This window comes from Eubalaena glacialis, chromosome 19 (genome assembly GCF_028564815.1).
Source record: "Eubalaena glacialis isolate mEubGla1 chromosome 19, mEubGla1.1.hap2.+ XY, whole genome shotgun sequence".
NCBI lineage: Eukaryota > Metazoa > Chordata > Mammalia > Artiodactyla > Balaenidae > Eubalaena > Eubalaena glacialis.
This window is the reverse complement of record NC_083734.1, coordinates 24,437,499-24,453,536: the sequence shown is the minus strand read 5'-3', so window position 1 is coordinate 24,453,536 and position 16,038 is coordinate 24,437,499. Positions and strand designations below refer to the sequence as shown.

Below are 16,038 nucleotides of genomic sequence, written 5' to 3'. Positions count from 1 at the left end.
TGCATAACCATACTATATTGTAATTAGAATATAAGGTATAGGCAGTTATAAGTATAATGACTATAAGCCCTCAAAAGAAGTTAATGAACTGAGGCTGACCTTGATCACTGACTCAGATCCTGCAGCACAGGGCAGTACCTGCTCCCTCTCCCACATTGGCCAACCTTTGCTACAACAGTAATCAATTTGCCGTCTTGATCTCTCAAGCATATCATACATTTTTTGATCCATCATTAAGCCTCAAACTTGTGGCCTAATTAAATTACTGAGGAAAGACACTTTGGAATTCTAGACTTTGGCAGGAGAAAAAGTAGAGATAAAATATTTGAATACGGTGAGAAAATTATGACCTAATCTCCATGCAGTTATTAATATTCAAAGTTGCTGTTCAAAATAAACCTTTATTCGATTTCATTTTCTAAACACGAAATGATGTCAAACCATTTGTAGCATGGTAATTAAATGCCAAATATAAAACGTAGGAGAAGGAAGAAATAGAAAAGGCTCAAGGGACAAGGCAGCTCCACATGATAGGTGTGAACAGATATGGAGGGGCTGTCTGAGAGTCATCAAGGTGATCTTCCAGAGTGTAGAAGTTACATGGGAGAAACTGTGGAAGGATAGAAAAAAGCCTAGAGATAGAGAAATGAAAGACAGGAAGACAGAGACAGATCGGAAGAAAGAAAAGTCAAGCTTGACCCAGCAAATAAAATAAGCTAATGATGAATTTTGTCAATAGGCATTAATTTCAATTGTTTCCAATGAATGATAAAAGCCAATGGGGAAGTCAAATTACTTCTAGAATCAAAAGACAGGCAGTGCCATATTACACCAGAGAGGAGAGAAAACAGACCTATAGTTACTGCAAATATCAAAAAGTAGGTTTTAGCAGCAAGGTAAAACCCCACGTAGAAGTGGCTAAGATGGTGAAAAACAGGTATGGGGAACAGAGATGAAATTAGAAAGAGTAAAGGGGGGATTCCCTGGCAGTCTGGTGGTTAGGGCTCTGCACTTCCACTGCAGGGGGCACGGGTTCCATCCCTAGTCGGGGAACTAAGATCCTGCATGCCCCAAAAATAAATAAATAAAAGAAAGACTAAAGGAGAATAGGAACTAATTGTGAAAGCACTAAAAAACAGAAAATAAACCATAGCATTTCCCTTTGCACCTAATGCCCTTCCAAACACTGCCGCATGTTCAAATGCATCCCCTACAAGAAGCCCTAGTCCCCATTAACCCGATTTCTCCCCCCACCGCTGGGCACCCACAACATTATATTCATGTAAGGCTCTTCTGTGGCACTTAAGTTTATCTTGTAGTCCAGTTAACTGTATATATTCCTACCCCAGTAGACTGTAAACTACTTGAGTCAAGGACCATTTTTTATAGTACCAGTACCTCATGCCCAGGACACAGCAGGGTGCTGGATAAATATCCACTGTATCATGTTGGAAACTTAAAAATACTGAGGGTGAGGTTTCACTTCTATCTCAAAAATCTAAGTGATTACAGGTCAGGGAGGGAGTATACTTCCGGCAAGAGACTGGCAATGAAAAGATACGAATTTGAATTCCAGATATGACAATATCTTGCTGTATAAATTTATGCCTGTATATTAATCTTGCTGAGTTCTACCTTAAGGTGGTAGGATTACACGTTCTAAGATTATGATTCTCTCTTCCCTGAATGCAAAGCATTTACTATCTGTACTATTAATTTTGCAACTGATCATAGAATGCCTTGGGTATTTCTTCATCTTTTAAGTAATTCAAGTGCATTTATGTCTCATCTTTCCCAACTACAGCTCCTTGAATTGAGAAAGGAACAAAGTTTTCTCATCTCCCACACTGCTAAGAACAGAAAGACAGAGAGAGACAGACAGCATTCAATAAATACCAACCTATTTCACAAAATGAATCGATTCTTTAAGAAAATGCTCAGAGTGCTGTCACCTAGCATTTGGAGGCTCTATTGCAAGTTGCCTTTTAACTGGAAGGAGTTGGGAGGCAAGACTAATGAAGCCATCAGTTACAGAAGCTTCTTTATAGGACAAAAATATGCTAGGAAGGAATTCAAGGCTTTTTGCTTGTTGATAACCTGCCAAAAGGAGCTCCAGGGAAAGGTGTTTTGTTTTGCAAGGATGAAAAGCAACTGAGCAGGGACATCTCCTGCACTAGTGATAATAGGGGAAAACTTATCATGAGACTTAGTTTCCTTTGTTCATTGATAAGCCCAAGTAGCAATTACCTACTTTAGCAATGATCATTACCATCACAAAGAATTAGGCAGTGTCACATGGTGGCAGTATTTGGATTTACAGGACCTCAGTTTGACTCTCAGCTCTAACACTTGGTCACTATGCTGAAATTACTTAACATCTCTAAGCCTCAGTTTGCTCATTTTTAAAATATAAAATAATAATTCCTGCCTGAGTCCATTCAAGAATCGAGGATGCAGCAACAAGGATGGACCTAGAGATTATCATACTAAGTAAAGTAAGTCAAACAGAGAAAGACAAATACCATACGATATTGCTTACATGGGGAATCTAAAAAAATGATACAAATGAACTTATTTACAAAACAGAAACAGACTCACAGACATAGAAAACAAACTTATGGTTACCAAAGGGGAAAGAAGGAGAAAGATCAGTTAGGAATTTGGGATTAACAGACACACCACTATATATAAAATAAACAACAAGGACCTACTGTATAGCACAGGGAACTACTGTAATAACCTATAATGGAAAATAATCTGAAAAAGAATATAGATATATCTATAGATATATATGTATCTGTATAACTGAATCACTTTGCTGTACACCTGAAACATTGCAAATCAACTATACTTCAATTAAAAAAAAAACGAAGGAAATGTAAGTGATGTAAGTGAAGAGTTCTCTATAAATTAGAATGTTTTTTAAAAAAATCACACAAATGCCCTCAGAGTGCCTGACACTCTTGAAGTAGGTGTGGCCAAGCTAAGGAATGGTGGGCAATAGGCTGCTATTTTCTAGAGAGCATCTGGGTGCTTAGGTGGGTTTGTTCTAATTCCTTCGGATCCCGGGGCTCCCTTTGAGACAAAAGTCTCTAAGTACTCAGGGCCCTAACAAGGCTTCCTTTGCAACAAAACAGATAACTAAAGAAACTCTAAGAGACAAGGGCATTGAAAGGAGTTAGACTCTAACAGGTAGAAACTGTCACTGCAGGCACTCTCCTGGGAGTTCTGATCAGCACTCTGCTTCCTGGATGACACCTAAATGGAGAACCAACTAGGGTTCAATACCTTTCCATCTGAATGCCGCTGTGGGGTCTCTTTGGTTCAGCTTTCTCATAACCGACAAAGAGAGTGGTCTAACCAGGAAATTCCATGTTGGGGTTAACAGAACATTCTTCTTAATGAAGAGGTATCATAGTTATCATATACTATCAGTAAGATACTAACTTATAAGGAACTAGAAAATTATGAAGCATGTTTAATACAAAACTATACTGAGCATAATTTTTCTTTGATGATTTAGAAGACAGTTCAATATCTTGCCACTGTTTCAGAATCACTATACACATGATTCCATGGTACTTTTGTTTATTTATTTATTTATTTTTAATTTTATTGATTGATTGATTGATTTTTGGCTGCATTGGGTCTTTGTTTCTGTGTGCAGGCTTTCTCTAGTTGCAGCCAGCGGGGGCTACACTTCGTTGCGGTGTGTGGGCTTCTTATTGCTGTGGCTTCCCTTGTTGCGGAGCACGGGCTCTAGGTGCGGGGGCTTCAGTAGTTGCAGCACGTGGGCTCAGTAGTTGTGGCTCACAGGCTCTAGAGCGCAGGCTCAGTAGTTGTGGCGCACGGGCTTAGTTGCTCCGCGGCATGTGGGATCTTCCCGGACCAGGGATCGAACCCGTGTCACCTGCACTGGCAGGCAGATTCTTAACCACTGCGCCACCAGTGAAGTCCCGACTTTTATTGCTTTCTCTTAAGGGTTTTATAAATTTTCCAATATCAACATCTCCCCCACCCCCCTCCCAAAAAAGTCACGTCTTTATCACTGATTTCTGTGACTAACTGAAATATGATCACTTCAATTAAGTCTTTGGTTTATTTGAGTTTTGTTTATTTTGTTGACTCCTGGACAAATGGAATATGACCACTCCTTAAGCTATATTCCAGAAAGATTATGGAATGAAAACTTTAAACTACTGAAGAATCTGAGCAATTCTGCATTGGAAGAACATACTATAGTTATTCCTTCAAACATAAAATACCTTGGGGTCAAGTGTTAAAAGAAACTATCCCGTTTCTTGAGAGTTTAGAAATGTTGATCCCCTACATTTTAGTAAGAAATGTCTTAGTCAATAATATTTATCATGTGTGCTGCAGTGCTTTGCTCTTATAATAGAAACAACACCATCTACCCTGGCAGTAAACACATTCTAAGTATTCACTATTGTATTGCCCAATAGGTGTTCAACCAAAATTTGTTGAATGTGAATAAAATGTTGCCCTGATCTTTCACAAAGTAAGACTAAACTTACAGACCTATGAGTACAACTTGAGCAAGACATGTATGTATATAATTTTTTATACCCTGTTGATCCTCTTGAATGTCTCAAATAATAAGACCTTAAGAATGTAAGTAATACCGTCTTTTCTCTCACATTCCAACGTGAGTGGCTCCTTAGGCTCCAGCCTTGGCTCGAGAGACCGCTCCTCCCCAAGGAGGGCCCTATGACAGGGAATCAGTTTCAGAAAGAGAAATATATCCCTAAACTGGTTTACTTATTATTTTTGTTTTCAACAACAAAAAGCTGAAAACTGCAAAAAGCTATCGGAGAAGTCTGCTAAAATAAATGCAGAGTCCAAAAAAATCAGTGAACCATACCAATAAGGTTTATTACTGGGATCATCTTGGTCTTGCTGCTGTATAACAGGCTGTAACAAGGAAAAAGGCAGTGAGGAATTCTGTCAGGACATCTCCAAATAAAATATGGTGTGTGTATCTGTCTAGAAAAATGGTACAGATGAACCGGTTTGCAAGGCAGAAATAGAGACACAGATGTAAGAGAACAAACGTATGGACACCAAGGGGGGAAGCGGGGGATGGGGGGTGGGGGTGGGGTGAGCTGGGAGATCGGGATTGACGCATATACACTAATATGTATAAAATAGATAACTAATTGAAAAAAATGAAGTTGCTGAGAGAGCAGATCTTAGAAGTTCTCAACACAAGAACAAAAATTTGTAACTGTGTGGTAATGGATGTTAGCTAGACTTACTCTGGTGATCATTTTGCAACATATACAAATATCAAATCATTTTATTGAACACCTGAATCTAATATAACGTGATATGTCAATTATATCTCAATAAAAAATGGTAAATTAAAAAAAAAGAAAAAAAATATGGTGTGTGTATCTGTCCTTTCTCTATAACCATATAATAGGAGAAAATTCTCTTTCTGTGGAGGCAAATGCATTTGAAACATCTCCTTTTTAGGAATTAAAAAAAACAACAGGTGTCAGGAACACTTCCACAATTCCATTGCAAGCCCTCCCTCACAAAATGATTCTCACCTACCCCCATCCCACAGAGAAATCAAAATCTTCCTGAACCATACATACTCCTATAAGAACGGCAGCTCCATACACATTGCAGTCACTGTCAGTTTACTTACCCAAGATATTTTCCAATGAGAGGTCTTCAATTTTTACTTAAGAAAAAAATACTGCACGACCAGGATACATACATATCATTTGGAGGAGTAAAACCATCTACATACCGACCAAATTTCATATTCTGTGAACCAAATCTACAATCAGCCTGTAAATGTAAATCAGCTCTACATTTATCTGGCTATTAAGCACAAATTTAGGATTTCTTACTAGAAGGAATCCAATTTAGTTATGGCATTAAATGTGTGCTTTTTTCCTCTCTGAGAGACAGTAATATAATTGAATTCTGTCCATCACAGCAGATCGGGACTACTCATCTTTGTCCAGCAATCATGTCTGTAAAGGCCAGAGAAGGCAGTACTGATACTTTTCCAGCACAAACTACTAGTTAAATATCAGCTGAGGAGAATGAGTTCAACCAACCAAACAGCAGCTCAGGCACCATGAAACTGGATTTGCGGAGGCTGGTGTGTGTGTTGTGGGCGAAGGAGCAGATGACTACCCTCAACCAGCAAACACCCCTGCCCTCAGCTGACATCACCTTTCCAGATGGCTGGCTCAACCAAGGCTAGATTGTTTAAAATAAAGACATCGTCTGTGTTTTCACTTAGAAATGTGTACACTGAGGTGCAGAAGAAAAAAAAAAGTCACGGATGTAATCACGTGATCGATCAAATACTGCTTAAACCTATAGCCACATTTGGTAGCACTGTCTCTGTCTTTTAAAGAATGGAAAAGCACTGTGCTCTGGGATAATGATATAAGAACAACTGCTTTAAATTAAATGCAACAAGTAGACCTTGTAACATGACCAAAATCCATCCCAGGCTTTTTCTAAATTCCAAAGGCACCAAATTCCTCTTTAACAGTATTTGATAAGAAATGCTTAACACTTTTCTTTTCATATATTTCCTGTAATTACACATTTATAACAAAATGTGGATTTACTTGGCAGCCAAACCAAAGTGTTTCATATTGCTCTTAGATTGCAACCCTTGCTGCTGAAATACAGTATACTAAAAATGAAATAACTTTTCCATTTTAATGTGGTTATAAGCTTCCTGCTAGGCAGCAACCTAATTGATACTTTTGATGTTAGCTTTTTTTAAGACACGCTATCCTTCATCATCTACAGAGTATTTTAACTATAGATCTCTTGCAGTCTTCCCAAAGTTGACAGAGAAAAGGGGGAAGGGGTGGGAGGAGGAAGGCCACTTTATCAAAGTCATTGGAAATACAAGGTATTAATTATGTTAAATGAAGAAATATGGGCATTTGGTTACTTTTGTGGGTCAGAAATATTTTAATCTGACACTGCCAGCCAGCTGCCTCTCCCTGAACAGCCCCCCTGCATTTATATCAGTTGCAGGGACACATCAAAGCTCCAGAAAGTGAGGAAAGCCACCACCAGTGGGGCCTTTCCCCCTCCCCCCACCAAGGTCACAGTTTTAACTACAGCGACCGCAGTGTTATCCACTACAATCAGTAATAAGGCCATGACCTTTTTTTACATTTTGGAAGTATGTATAGATGTTAGAAAAATTGGTAAACCCTTAGCCCAAAGGGGGGGGGGGGAAGCCCCAGTGAATGGAAAATAAAACTTTTGTGATATTTAGAAAAGAAAACAAATGGTGTTCTCAATTGCTCCCAGTCAAAGCAGAGTTGGCTCACACAGATGCAGCTGACTTCTAAGCTTTGCTAAATCAGCCAAGCACACAGTCCAGGAGCAGAGTTACAGGGAGGGGAAACATAGCTGTCGGCCCCGATGCCCGAATGCGCTTTATTAAAGCGAGGCATGGAAACTTTGGATATGAACAATCAAAGAAGCCAATAGCAATTACGTAAATGCAACATATCTCTTGTGTGACCAGGGCAGGGACTTCTACAAGGTCACCTAGTAACATTTTAAAAATCCATTCTGACTATTTCATAAAAGTTTTCTGATCAAGGGATCAGATAATGTGTTAAGAAGTCAGGTCACTACAACATGTAATAATTGTGCAAAACAAAACAAACAAAAAACAACAACCCTGCTTTAGACTCTAAAAAACAACCTTTTCGTGAACTGTACTTTATTTCTATTTTTGATTCCAGTAGCATATAAACATTTTGGGCAAATGTATTTATAGATGATTCTACTTTCAATAAATTTTTTATTTGAATCATAGATAAGTACCACATTTTTTCTTCTTTGACTTCAACTGCAGAAAATTCTCAAAGGAATTAATTGAACTACGGGTACTAATTTTAAGAAACTAACCCTTTGCATGTAATATTCAGGCAAACAGAACTTATCTGTTCTAGGATTGGGTTTTGAGAGTCCTTATGGTAGAATTTTTAAAAAATAGGAATTAATCAGCATAAAACAAGAATACACCATGCTTGTCTTGAACCTTACATTACATTACAGGTAGAGAGTGCGGCATCTTTTAGGTAAAAACACACAACAAACAAAACACAATAACTAAACCCCACAAGACTCAAGTGAAAAGACAAAGGCCCTCCCTTTCCCTGCCTCTGAAAAGAAATGGATGAAGCCAAGGGCCTTTTCACTCTTGTTGACTCATTTCAACCTTCCCCAAATGTTTGTGTTTCACTGTAGCTCTCCCACCTCCTCAAGGATGTTAAAAATGCACAAGATCTCTGTATAAAGATATTCATTATGGAGCTGCCTGTACTTCTTCTAATCTTAATTCGATAAAAATCCACATATCATGAGTCAGGCGTACCAACTAATTTTAAGTCAGGAATAAAAGGATTTAGAAATACATTTGCCTGCAATCACTTCACAGTTTTCTTCCTTATTTCAGATACTACTTCTTGGAATAAAAATGGAGTGATAAGCAATTTCACTTCTGTTGATAGTTCATTGTATTAGAGGTAACAACTACCAGCACAAGGAATTTAAAACTAAACCGAACAGAACCTCTCTCAGCTGACGCTGGGTATACCTTCTCTGAAATTAGTACAGAGCAATGTTCAATTTTGAAAATAAGCAGAAGTAAACATATTGATTTTCTGTTCCTATGTGTAATTCTTATTAAGTAATCAAAGGCAAAAAAAAAAAAAAAAAATCCTAGCTGAGACAGTGAGGACTAAAACTCTATTCTCAGGCTTTAAAGGAGAAAATTTATGAAGACATATGGATTCATAAGTTTGTGCTTTAAATGAGAAAAATTATGCACATATATTTGATTTGTTGATGTTACATTGTGTCAAGAAAATATGCAAGCTGATACAGAAATAATTTTCCCTTATAAACATACAAGAAAATACATTTCTGACAGTGAAACCTGTGAACTTCATATCAATTTTCTGAGCTTTTAGCATTTTCATTACTTGCTAACTTCTACATTTTCTAAATATGTAAGACCTTTATTTTAAACAAATGTAGTCAGACTAGTCTGGTTTTTCCACTGATGTCTAAATAAAATTCCTTTACTAGAGCTTCCTTACTGCCTCATGTACTATTCCTCTCTCTCTTTAAGCAAATATCAGAATCAGGCTGTTAGTGCAACTTGAATTTCATTGTTAAGACATGAATGTTGAAATTATTCAGAAGTCTGGATGAAGACAGCCTGATATTTGATGCAGTATTAATGCAATCTGTCTAATCTCAGCTAAAGATTCGCTACCAAAATTACCAACAATTATAATAGCTACATGAATTCAGTAAAATACTTTTGAAAAAGTTACCAGCCTTGTCGGTCTAATCTGATTTTTCAAAATGACTCAGAGATTTAGCTTAATTGCATGAAAGCAGTCGATGTTGGATTAAAACAAATACCAACCACAAAAAGTCATGCACATATTCTAGCACTCTTTCTAAAAAATGACCGAAACACTTCAAAAACTTGCCATAAAGGTGCAGGTACTAACGTTACAAGAGATTTGATGGGTCACATAAAGGATAAGAAATCATCTCCCAGAAGTTTGAAGGACAAGAAAATAAAGCTTTCCATGAATGTAGAAAAAAATATCTGAGTATAAGCAAAATATCCATGATTAAATAAAATTGTAGGTGATTGAAACTGACTAGCATTTTACAATATTAATGCTAATGGTTCATCATAGTCTTGTTTGCACATTTAACAGCTCCCATTAAAAAAAAAAAAAAAAGACTTGTATGCAGGAAGGAGAAGCGAAGGGAAAACTAAAGCCATACATGGTAAGGATGGAGATAGAAGAAATATAGAATCAGCTAGAAATATACAATAGCAGTTTCCAATGTTGGGTCAGGAAATAAGGTAGTTAGAGAAAAGTTGCAATCCAAAGAGAAAACACTTTTAGGAAATGGCAAAATTAAAACAGAAGTAGATATGTAAAATAGATGAATGAAGACAAGGTCTTCCTGCACCAAGGGAGTTGTTTAGGAGAAACAGTGTCCGTTTGTGGCCAGCGATAATACTTTCCATTCAATAGAGTTTGCAGCTTGCTGATTCATATGATTGCAGGCTGGCGCCCTGCTGGCGAGCCTCTCCACTGAAATTAAATCCACTCTCTTCAGTTATAAATTATAATGCTCTATAAACAACACTCCCATTGGGAATGGGGAGAGAGAGAAAGAGAGGAAGAGAAGGAGAGGGAAGAGTGGGAAAAAAAAGAGGAAGAGAGGAAGGCAGAGAGAAAAAAAAAAGAGCCGGAGAGGGAGAGCGTTTCTGCACAGTCCACTCACTGTTTAATGTTCTGCTCTTCTGCAACAAACAAGGGGAGTAGCTCTTCCCCAGATATCACTCCTGCTGTAATTCCTACACTGTTTGATGTAGAGCCCAGAGAGGAACGTGGGACAGTAATGTGAGTCTATAAGGAAAAGCACTTAGGAATCAACGAGTATGCAAGAAGATAAAACCATAAAATAGATTTTATACATGGATTTTTCAAATCCATTATTGAATGTATCTTTGGAGTCCCAGGGGAGAACCAAAATAAAATAACATTCTTGATTCTATTTAGATAAATTAGATCTACACGTGGCTCATCTTTTGATATCCAAATCAATCAGAGATATTCCCTCAAAATGCCCAGGCAGGCAAAGGAAACATAGGAAAGCAAAGATAAAAAGAATCATGCCCAAACGGCCACAGACAAGGAGTCCAGAACGAAAAGAAAGTTCAATGATTTGATCACCCACAGCACCTAGAGATTAAACACATTTTTTTTTTAATGAATATCTATCTCAGAATTCAATGTTAAATTTATAGGAAAGTGAAACCTCAATTGTTTAATGTTGAAGAGTTTCTTGGTTGGTTTTTTTTTTTTAAAGGTGGTTTCAGAAGGAAAAAAATAGAAAATATTCAGTTTTGTCAATTTCCTAAATAACTCTTGAAAGAGTCCATCGTAGAGTTGGTTTGTATGCATCAGTTTCAGGGCATTAAATTATATCTATATTCCACATTTCTTTTGTGTGTCAGTCTTTCTTAGGACTGATTTATGCCCCAAAGTGGGGTAGAAACAATTATTGTCATATGCCAATTAGTATTCCAAAGGATCACGTCCACAGGTTACTCATCAACTACAAAAGGACACAGTTCCATATGAAAAAACACCTTTGAAATTTCTTACTAAACGATGAACCTGCACATAAAAAATGTCAGGGGAGGCAGGGGGTGGAGGGGATGAGAGAGAGAGGGAGGGAAGAGGCGGGGAGAGAAGCAAACCCGGTCAAACCTAGGTTTGAAGGTGATTTAGGAAAGCAGCGAACCTGCAAACCCAAGATGCGTTTCCAGTGAGGAAACTCAAGGCAAACAGAATCCTCCACAAACCCCAGATTCCCATTTCTCTCTCTTATTTACGCAGACCCAGTATTACTCCCATTTTCCTTCCAAAGTAGCAAGATGAAAGACAACTCCAGTTTCCTACTTTAGTCACAGAGAGAAGAAAGAAAGGAAAGGGGCCTGAGATTTCAGTTTTAGACCTGAAGGAACTGTACCAAGCTAAATTCCAAACTGTGAAAAAAAACAAAAAACAAAAACTGAAACACTGACCCAAACCTTAACCAGAGAATTAGGTTTAGGAACAACTCTGATTTTGCTCGCTCTCTCTCTCCTTTTTTTTTTTTTTTTTAAACGTGTCTGGTTGACTGTCTCTCTCTGTCTCTCTGCTTTTGGTTGTGGTGCATACCAAGTAAATTATTTGCTGATAGGTGAATCTCAGCAAATGCTTTTCTTCCTTTGAATGCCTGGTGAGCTTGTTGGGAAAAGTCATTTAAGTCACTTAAAACAATCCCATGAAAAGTAAAACTCAATTCTGAAATAAGAGTATAACTTAGAGCTTAAAAATAAATTAAATAAAGGAAACATTAAAAGATAAATGGAGCAGGATGCTCTGTGGCTGAGGTAATCTGAGTGGAAAGGGAAGAAGGAGGGTTACGTTAATAAATGATTAAAAGGCCTTAACAAGGGCCTATCAGGTTGACCAGGAAAGCATTCTTCTCCTGGGCTCCTCCTCAAGACCACCTTTTTTACATTTGTTCTCAATGCTGATCAATATGGTTTTCATTTGCTGATTTCCATAATGCCATATGTGATCTGCCAGCCTGACATAATGAAGCTAGAAAGAGCTGAAGTCATTTGAGCATTCTCGCTTGCATGACTGTCGCCAGTTCACCAAATGCCTGTTATCTGAAAGTCAGTATTCTTCTTTTGCTTATTGACAAATACCAGCAGTGTTTGCCCCTAGACAGATGTAAAACCTCAGCATTGGGTGACAAATTTAAGTTAAGATTCAAGTTAAATAATACACTTTTTCTGGAGGGTTGTTTTTTTTTTTCTTTTTTTTGCCACCACTCAACCTGTAATTTAAGTTGGATTAAACACAGAAAAACAAGATTTAAGTGTGAATTATCCATTTCTGAACACAAATGCTCACTTCTGTTGATAAAGCAATAAATCACAAAGAATAAAGCACACATACTTGATGATGCCACCAAAGCCTCAGGACATATTTATTGCCCCAATTCAAGCTTTCCTATAAAGATATCAATTTAGTTGGCCCACTACTACTTGTCTCTGATAACGTTCACAGAAATTCATATCGAGCTATGTTTATTAAATGTTTACTCCCTGTTAAAGTTTCTTTAATCTATGCTCTAGGATGGAGAAACATTTTTATCACATGTAAGCCTCTCACGCCTTTTTTTTCATTGTACAGCAAAATGAGTTTGTTGAGGTCATCTCACATGAGGGAGCTATGCAAGAACCTTCCATGATGCCTGAAATGTCTCATTACAAATTCTCTGTATTGTGCATTGGTCACTTTTCCATATTCAAAAGACAATTTCAAGGAAAAGTGCCGACAGGAACACATTTCTGAAATGATTTCTTTTGTCTTTTGCAAGCCAAAAAAAAAAAAAAAAACCCCACAAAAAACAGTTGCATTCAATCAAAAGAACACTTCAAGTTTACATTTTAAAAACAAAACTATATTTAGTGACAGTAACTTCATTCACAATAGATTTTATTCCTTTTTACATTAAACACATTAAATAATGAATAATCCGGTGATTAACTGATAAAGTCATGTTTTAGTTCTCAAAAATGTGAAAGTCTGTGGTGGCAGTTTTGTCCCGGAACTATGAAAACTAAGTCACGGAGTTTTGCCAAAAAAATCTCCCTGAGTTTTCCCAAAAAGGTGAATGTGTCATGGCTGAGTCAGCGCCCAAAGTTTTATAAATAGTTCTATCTCCAAATATTGCATTTGCTCCAACACGCAGTTCAAAATCTCTGCTTTATTACATGGGTTTTCTTTTTCCCCTTCCTTCCTTCCTTCCTCCCTCCCTCCCTTCTGTCTGTCCTCCCTCCCTTTCCTTCCTTCCTTCCCTCCTCCCTTCCTTCCTTCCTTCCTTCCATCCTTCCTCCCTCCCTCCGTCCCTTTTCTTCCTTCCTTCCTTCCTTCCTCCTTCCCTCCCTCCCCTTTTTATACATGCTTATCCAGCAAAGGACATAGCTGGCTCAAAACAAAACAAAAGAAAACAAAACAAAACTGAAGGAAGGCAGTGTGACATATATCTACAGGAAAAATCCTTCAAGAGAACCAAGCAGTCCCAGGGGATGAACACCAAGCTTACTTACTCAGCCCTTGCTTCCTTTCTTTAAAATGGATTGCTGTCTGTTTATTCTCCTTTCTCATAATTCCTTTATCACCAGTAAAGGGATACTTAAACGATGAGATCTTTAAACTGGCTAGTTGCAGAACATGGACTGTTCTGAAATGTTTGTTGTTGTTGGTGGTGGTTTGTTAATTCCTTTGGAAAACACTAGCAGATTCTACCCACAAATGGGAAGATAGGAGTTCAGACATCACCATGTTACTAAAGAATCTTATAAATGCTGTTGCGTTCTGATACTAAAGTTGATAATGAAGTTAAATAGTGAAGTTTAGCAAAAAAAATCAGAAAACAACAAGCCAATACAAGGATTCTAAAGGCATACAAAGGTGGAAAGAATGCATTTCAGGGACCTTTCCCTGGGGCTCTGAGATTTGGGGCTTATGGAAAAAGCAAAGGATAAAGAACACATGGTCTGTCTAAAAGTACCAAGCTACTTTCTCTTGTGAATTCCAAATTAATTAAATAGGAGCTGTCACATTACAATGGGGGGATTGGTGAGGTCAGATCTTTTAAGCACATTGAGTCATCTCTTTCCTTACGATAGTCATAGTAAAAACCGTAACACAGCACGAAAACCAAGAGAAAAGGTAATTTTGCCTGGATGTGAACCAGGATGAAAGGCAGGAGTGATATTCTTAAAGTCTAGTGGAACTGGTGGCAGACTACCCTATGGGGTATTTGGCCACTAACCTTTATGCTTTCCTTGAACGTGGCCTCAGTTGCCTCAACTCTAAAATATCAGCCACCAAATCCAATTATTAGAAGTTATACAAGTAATTGCCACCCTGAGAGGTCAGATTAACACTCTCCTACCTCATAACATTATGATAACAAGTTAGTCAGAATAGTTTTAAAGACTCACAAAAGATGGACTCATAATCAGAACAGACTTCTAAAGTGAGGTAATGAGGTGGAGGGCATGGCAGGAAAGGGCCACTCTTATTTGCAGAAGCAACAAGAAGACAAAGAAAGTTCTATGGACAATGGACAGACGAGAAAACTATCAAGGTTCTTTTGAGCTCTAGTGAACTCAGGAGGATTAGGAGAAAAATTGTTAGAGTAAGATGATGGAAGAAAAAAAATTTTTTTATAACTGTATATTGGTTTTTAATTAATTAATTAATTAATTTTATTTTTGGCTGCGTTGGGTCTTCGTTGCTGCACGTGGGCTTTCTTTAGTTGTGGCGAGCGGGAGCTACTCTTCGTTGTGGTGTGCGGGCTTCTCATTGCGGTGGCTTCTCTTGCTGCGGAGCATGGGCTCTAGGCGTGCAGGCTCAGTAGTTGTGGCGCACAGGCGTAGTTGCTCCGCGACATGTGGGATCTTCCCGGACCAGGGCTCGAAACCATGTCCCCTGCATTGGCAGGCGGATTCTTAACCACTGCACCACCAGGGATGTCCCGGAAGAAAATTTTTAAAAGAAGGACCAAGGAAAGGCATTATCTCCTGCAATGTCAAGACAGCATAAATAAGAAAGTTCAATAATAAGTGGTTCACATATAGAAAAAAATCTCTGGGAGGCTGTTGGTAGTTCCTCTGCCATGTGGGGCAATCCTATCTTTCACCGCTTTGTAGAGGGAGGTGTACCCACCAAACTCGAGGGCACCTTTCTCTCCAAAAGGAATATGACCAGGAATCTGCAGTACTGGGATAGTTTTGGTCTTTTTTTTTTTTTTTTTTTTTAACGTAACCTCAAGATTTTACACTCTTCTTAATAAAATGAAACATGAAGTTTAGAACTGGATCACTTGATTCTCTTATCTCCTTCCAGTTCAAGGAGAGGATAACCTAGTCTGCCTACTATAGCCTCTGCTTCTTGTCATAATGCTGCTCTCTGTGGGCAGAGGATCCTTGCCCTTCTTGTACTGGGTCACATAGTGGGGCTGGTGCTTGCCACACTTCTTACAGGAAGTTCGCTGGGTTTTAGCAACGTTCGCCACACTCGGGGTAGCGTGATCAGCACGGAAAGCTGTGGTCTATTGTCATCACCACTGTAGCCACAGTACTTGCAAAAGCGCCCGAAATGGGGCAGTCATTCAAAACGTGGATGCTGAACGATGGAGATCTTTAGAAGCAATGAGAGGATCTGCAGAAGTCCTTAACGTGTTTTGTATTTTTTTAATAGCAGTAGCAAAATTAAAGAAGCAGGAGAAACAGGAGGCAGTAGTAGCAGCAGCAGTAGCTGTGGTCATCACGGCCTGAAGTGACAAGCTGGCAGTGCAGGTGAAATCTGGTCGTCTAGATGTGGCTCCCCAGAAATC

The 16,038-nt window shown here is 38.3% G+C and overlaps 1 protein-coding gene across 4 annotated transcripts in view; it reads right to left on the bottom strand.

Moving 5' to 3' along the window:
* Positions 1-16,038, bottom strand: part of BCAS3 (BCAS3 microtubule associated cell migration factor) — a 595,828-nt gene that overhangs the window by 187,585 nt on the left and 392,205 nt on the right. Inside the window, exon 23 of one of the 4 annotated variants that reach the window (XM_061176785.1) lies at positions 15,144-15,223. The exons of the other annotated variants lie outside the window; for them this stretch is intronic. Within the exon in view, the coding sequence (XP_061032768.1) occupies positions 15,192-15,223 (32 nt within the window). The 3' untranslated portion in view covers positions 15,144-15,191. Of the gene's footprint in view, positions 1-15,143; positions 15,224-16,038 lie in introns of those variants that run through there. 4 annotated transcript variants of the gene reach the window in all.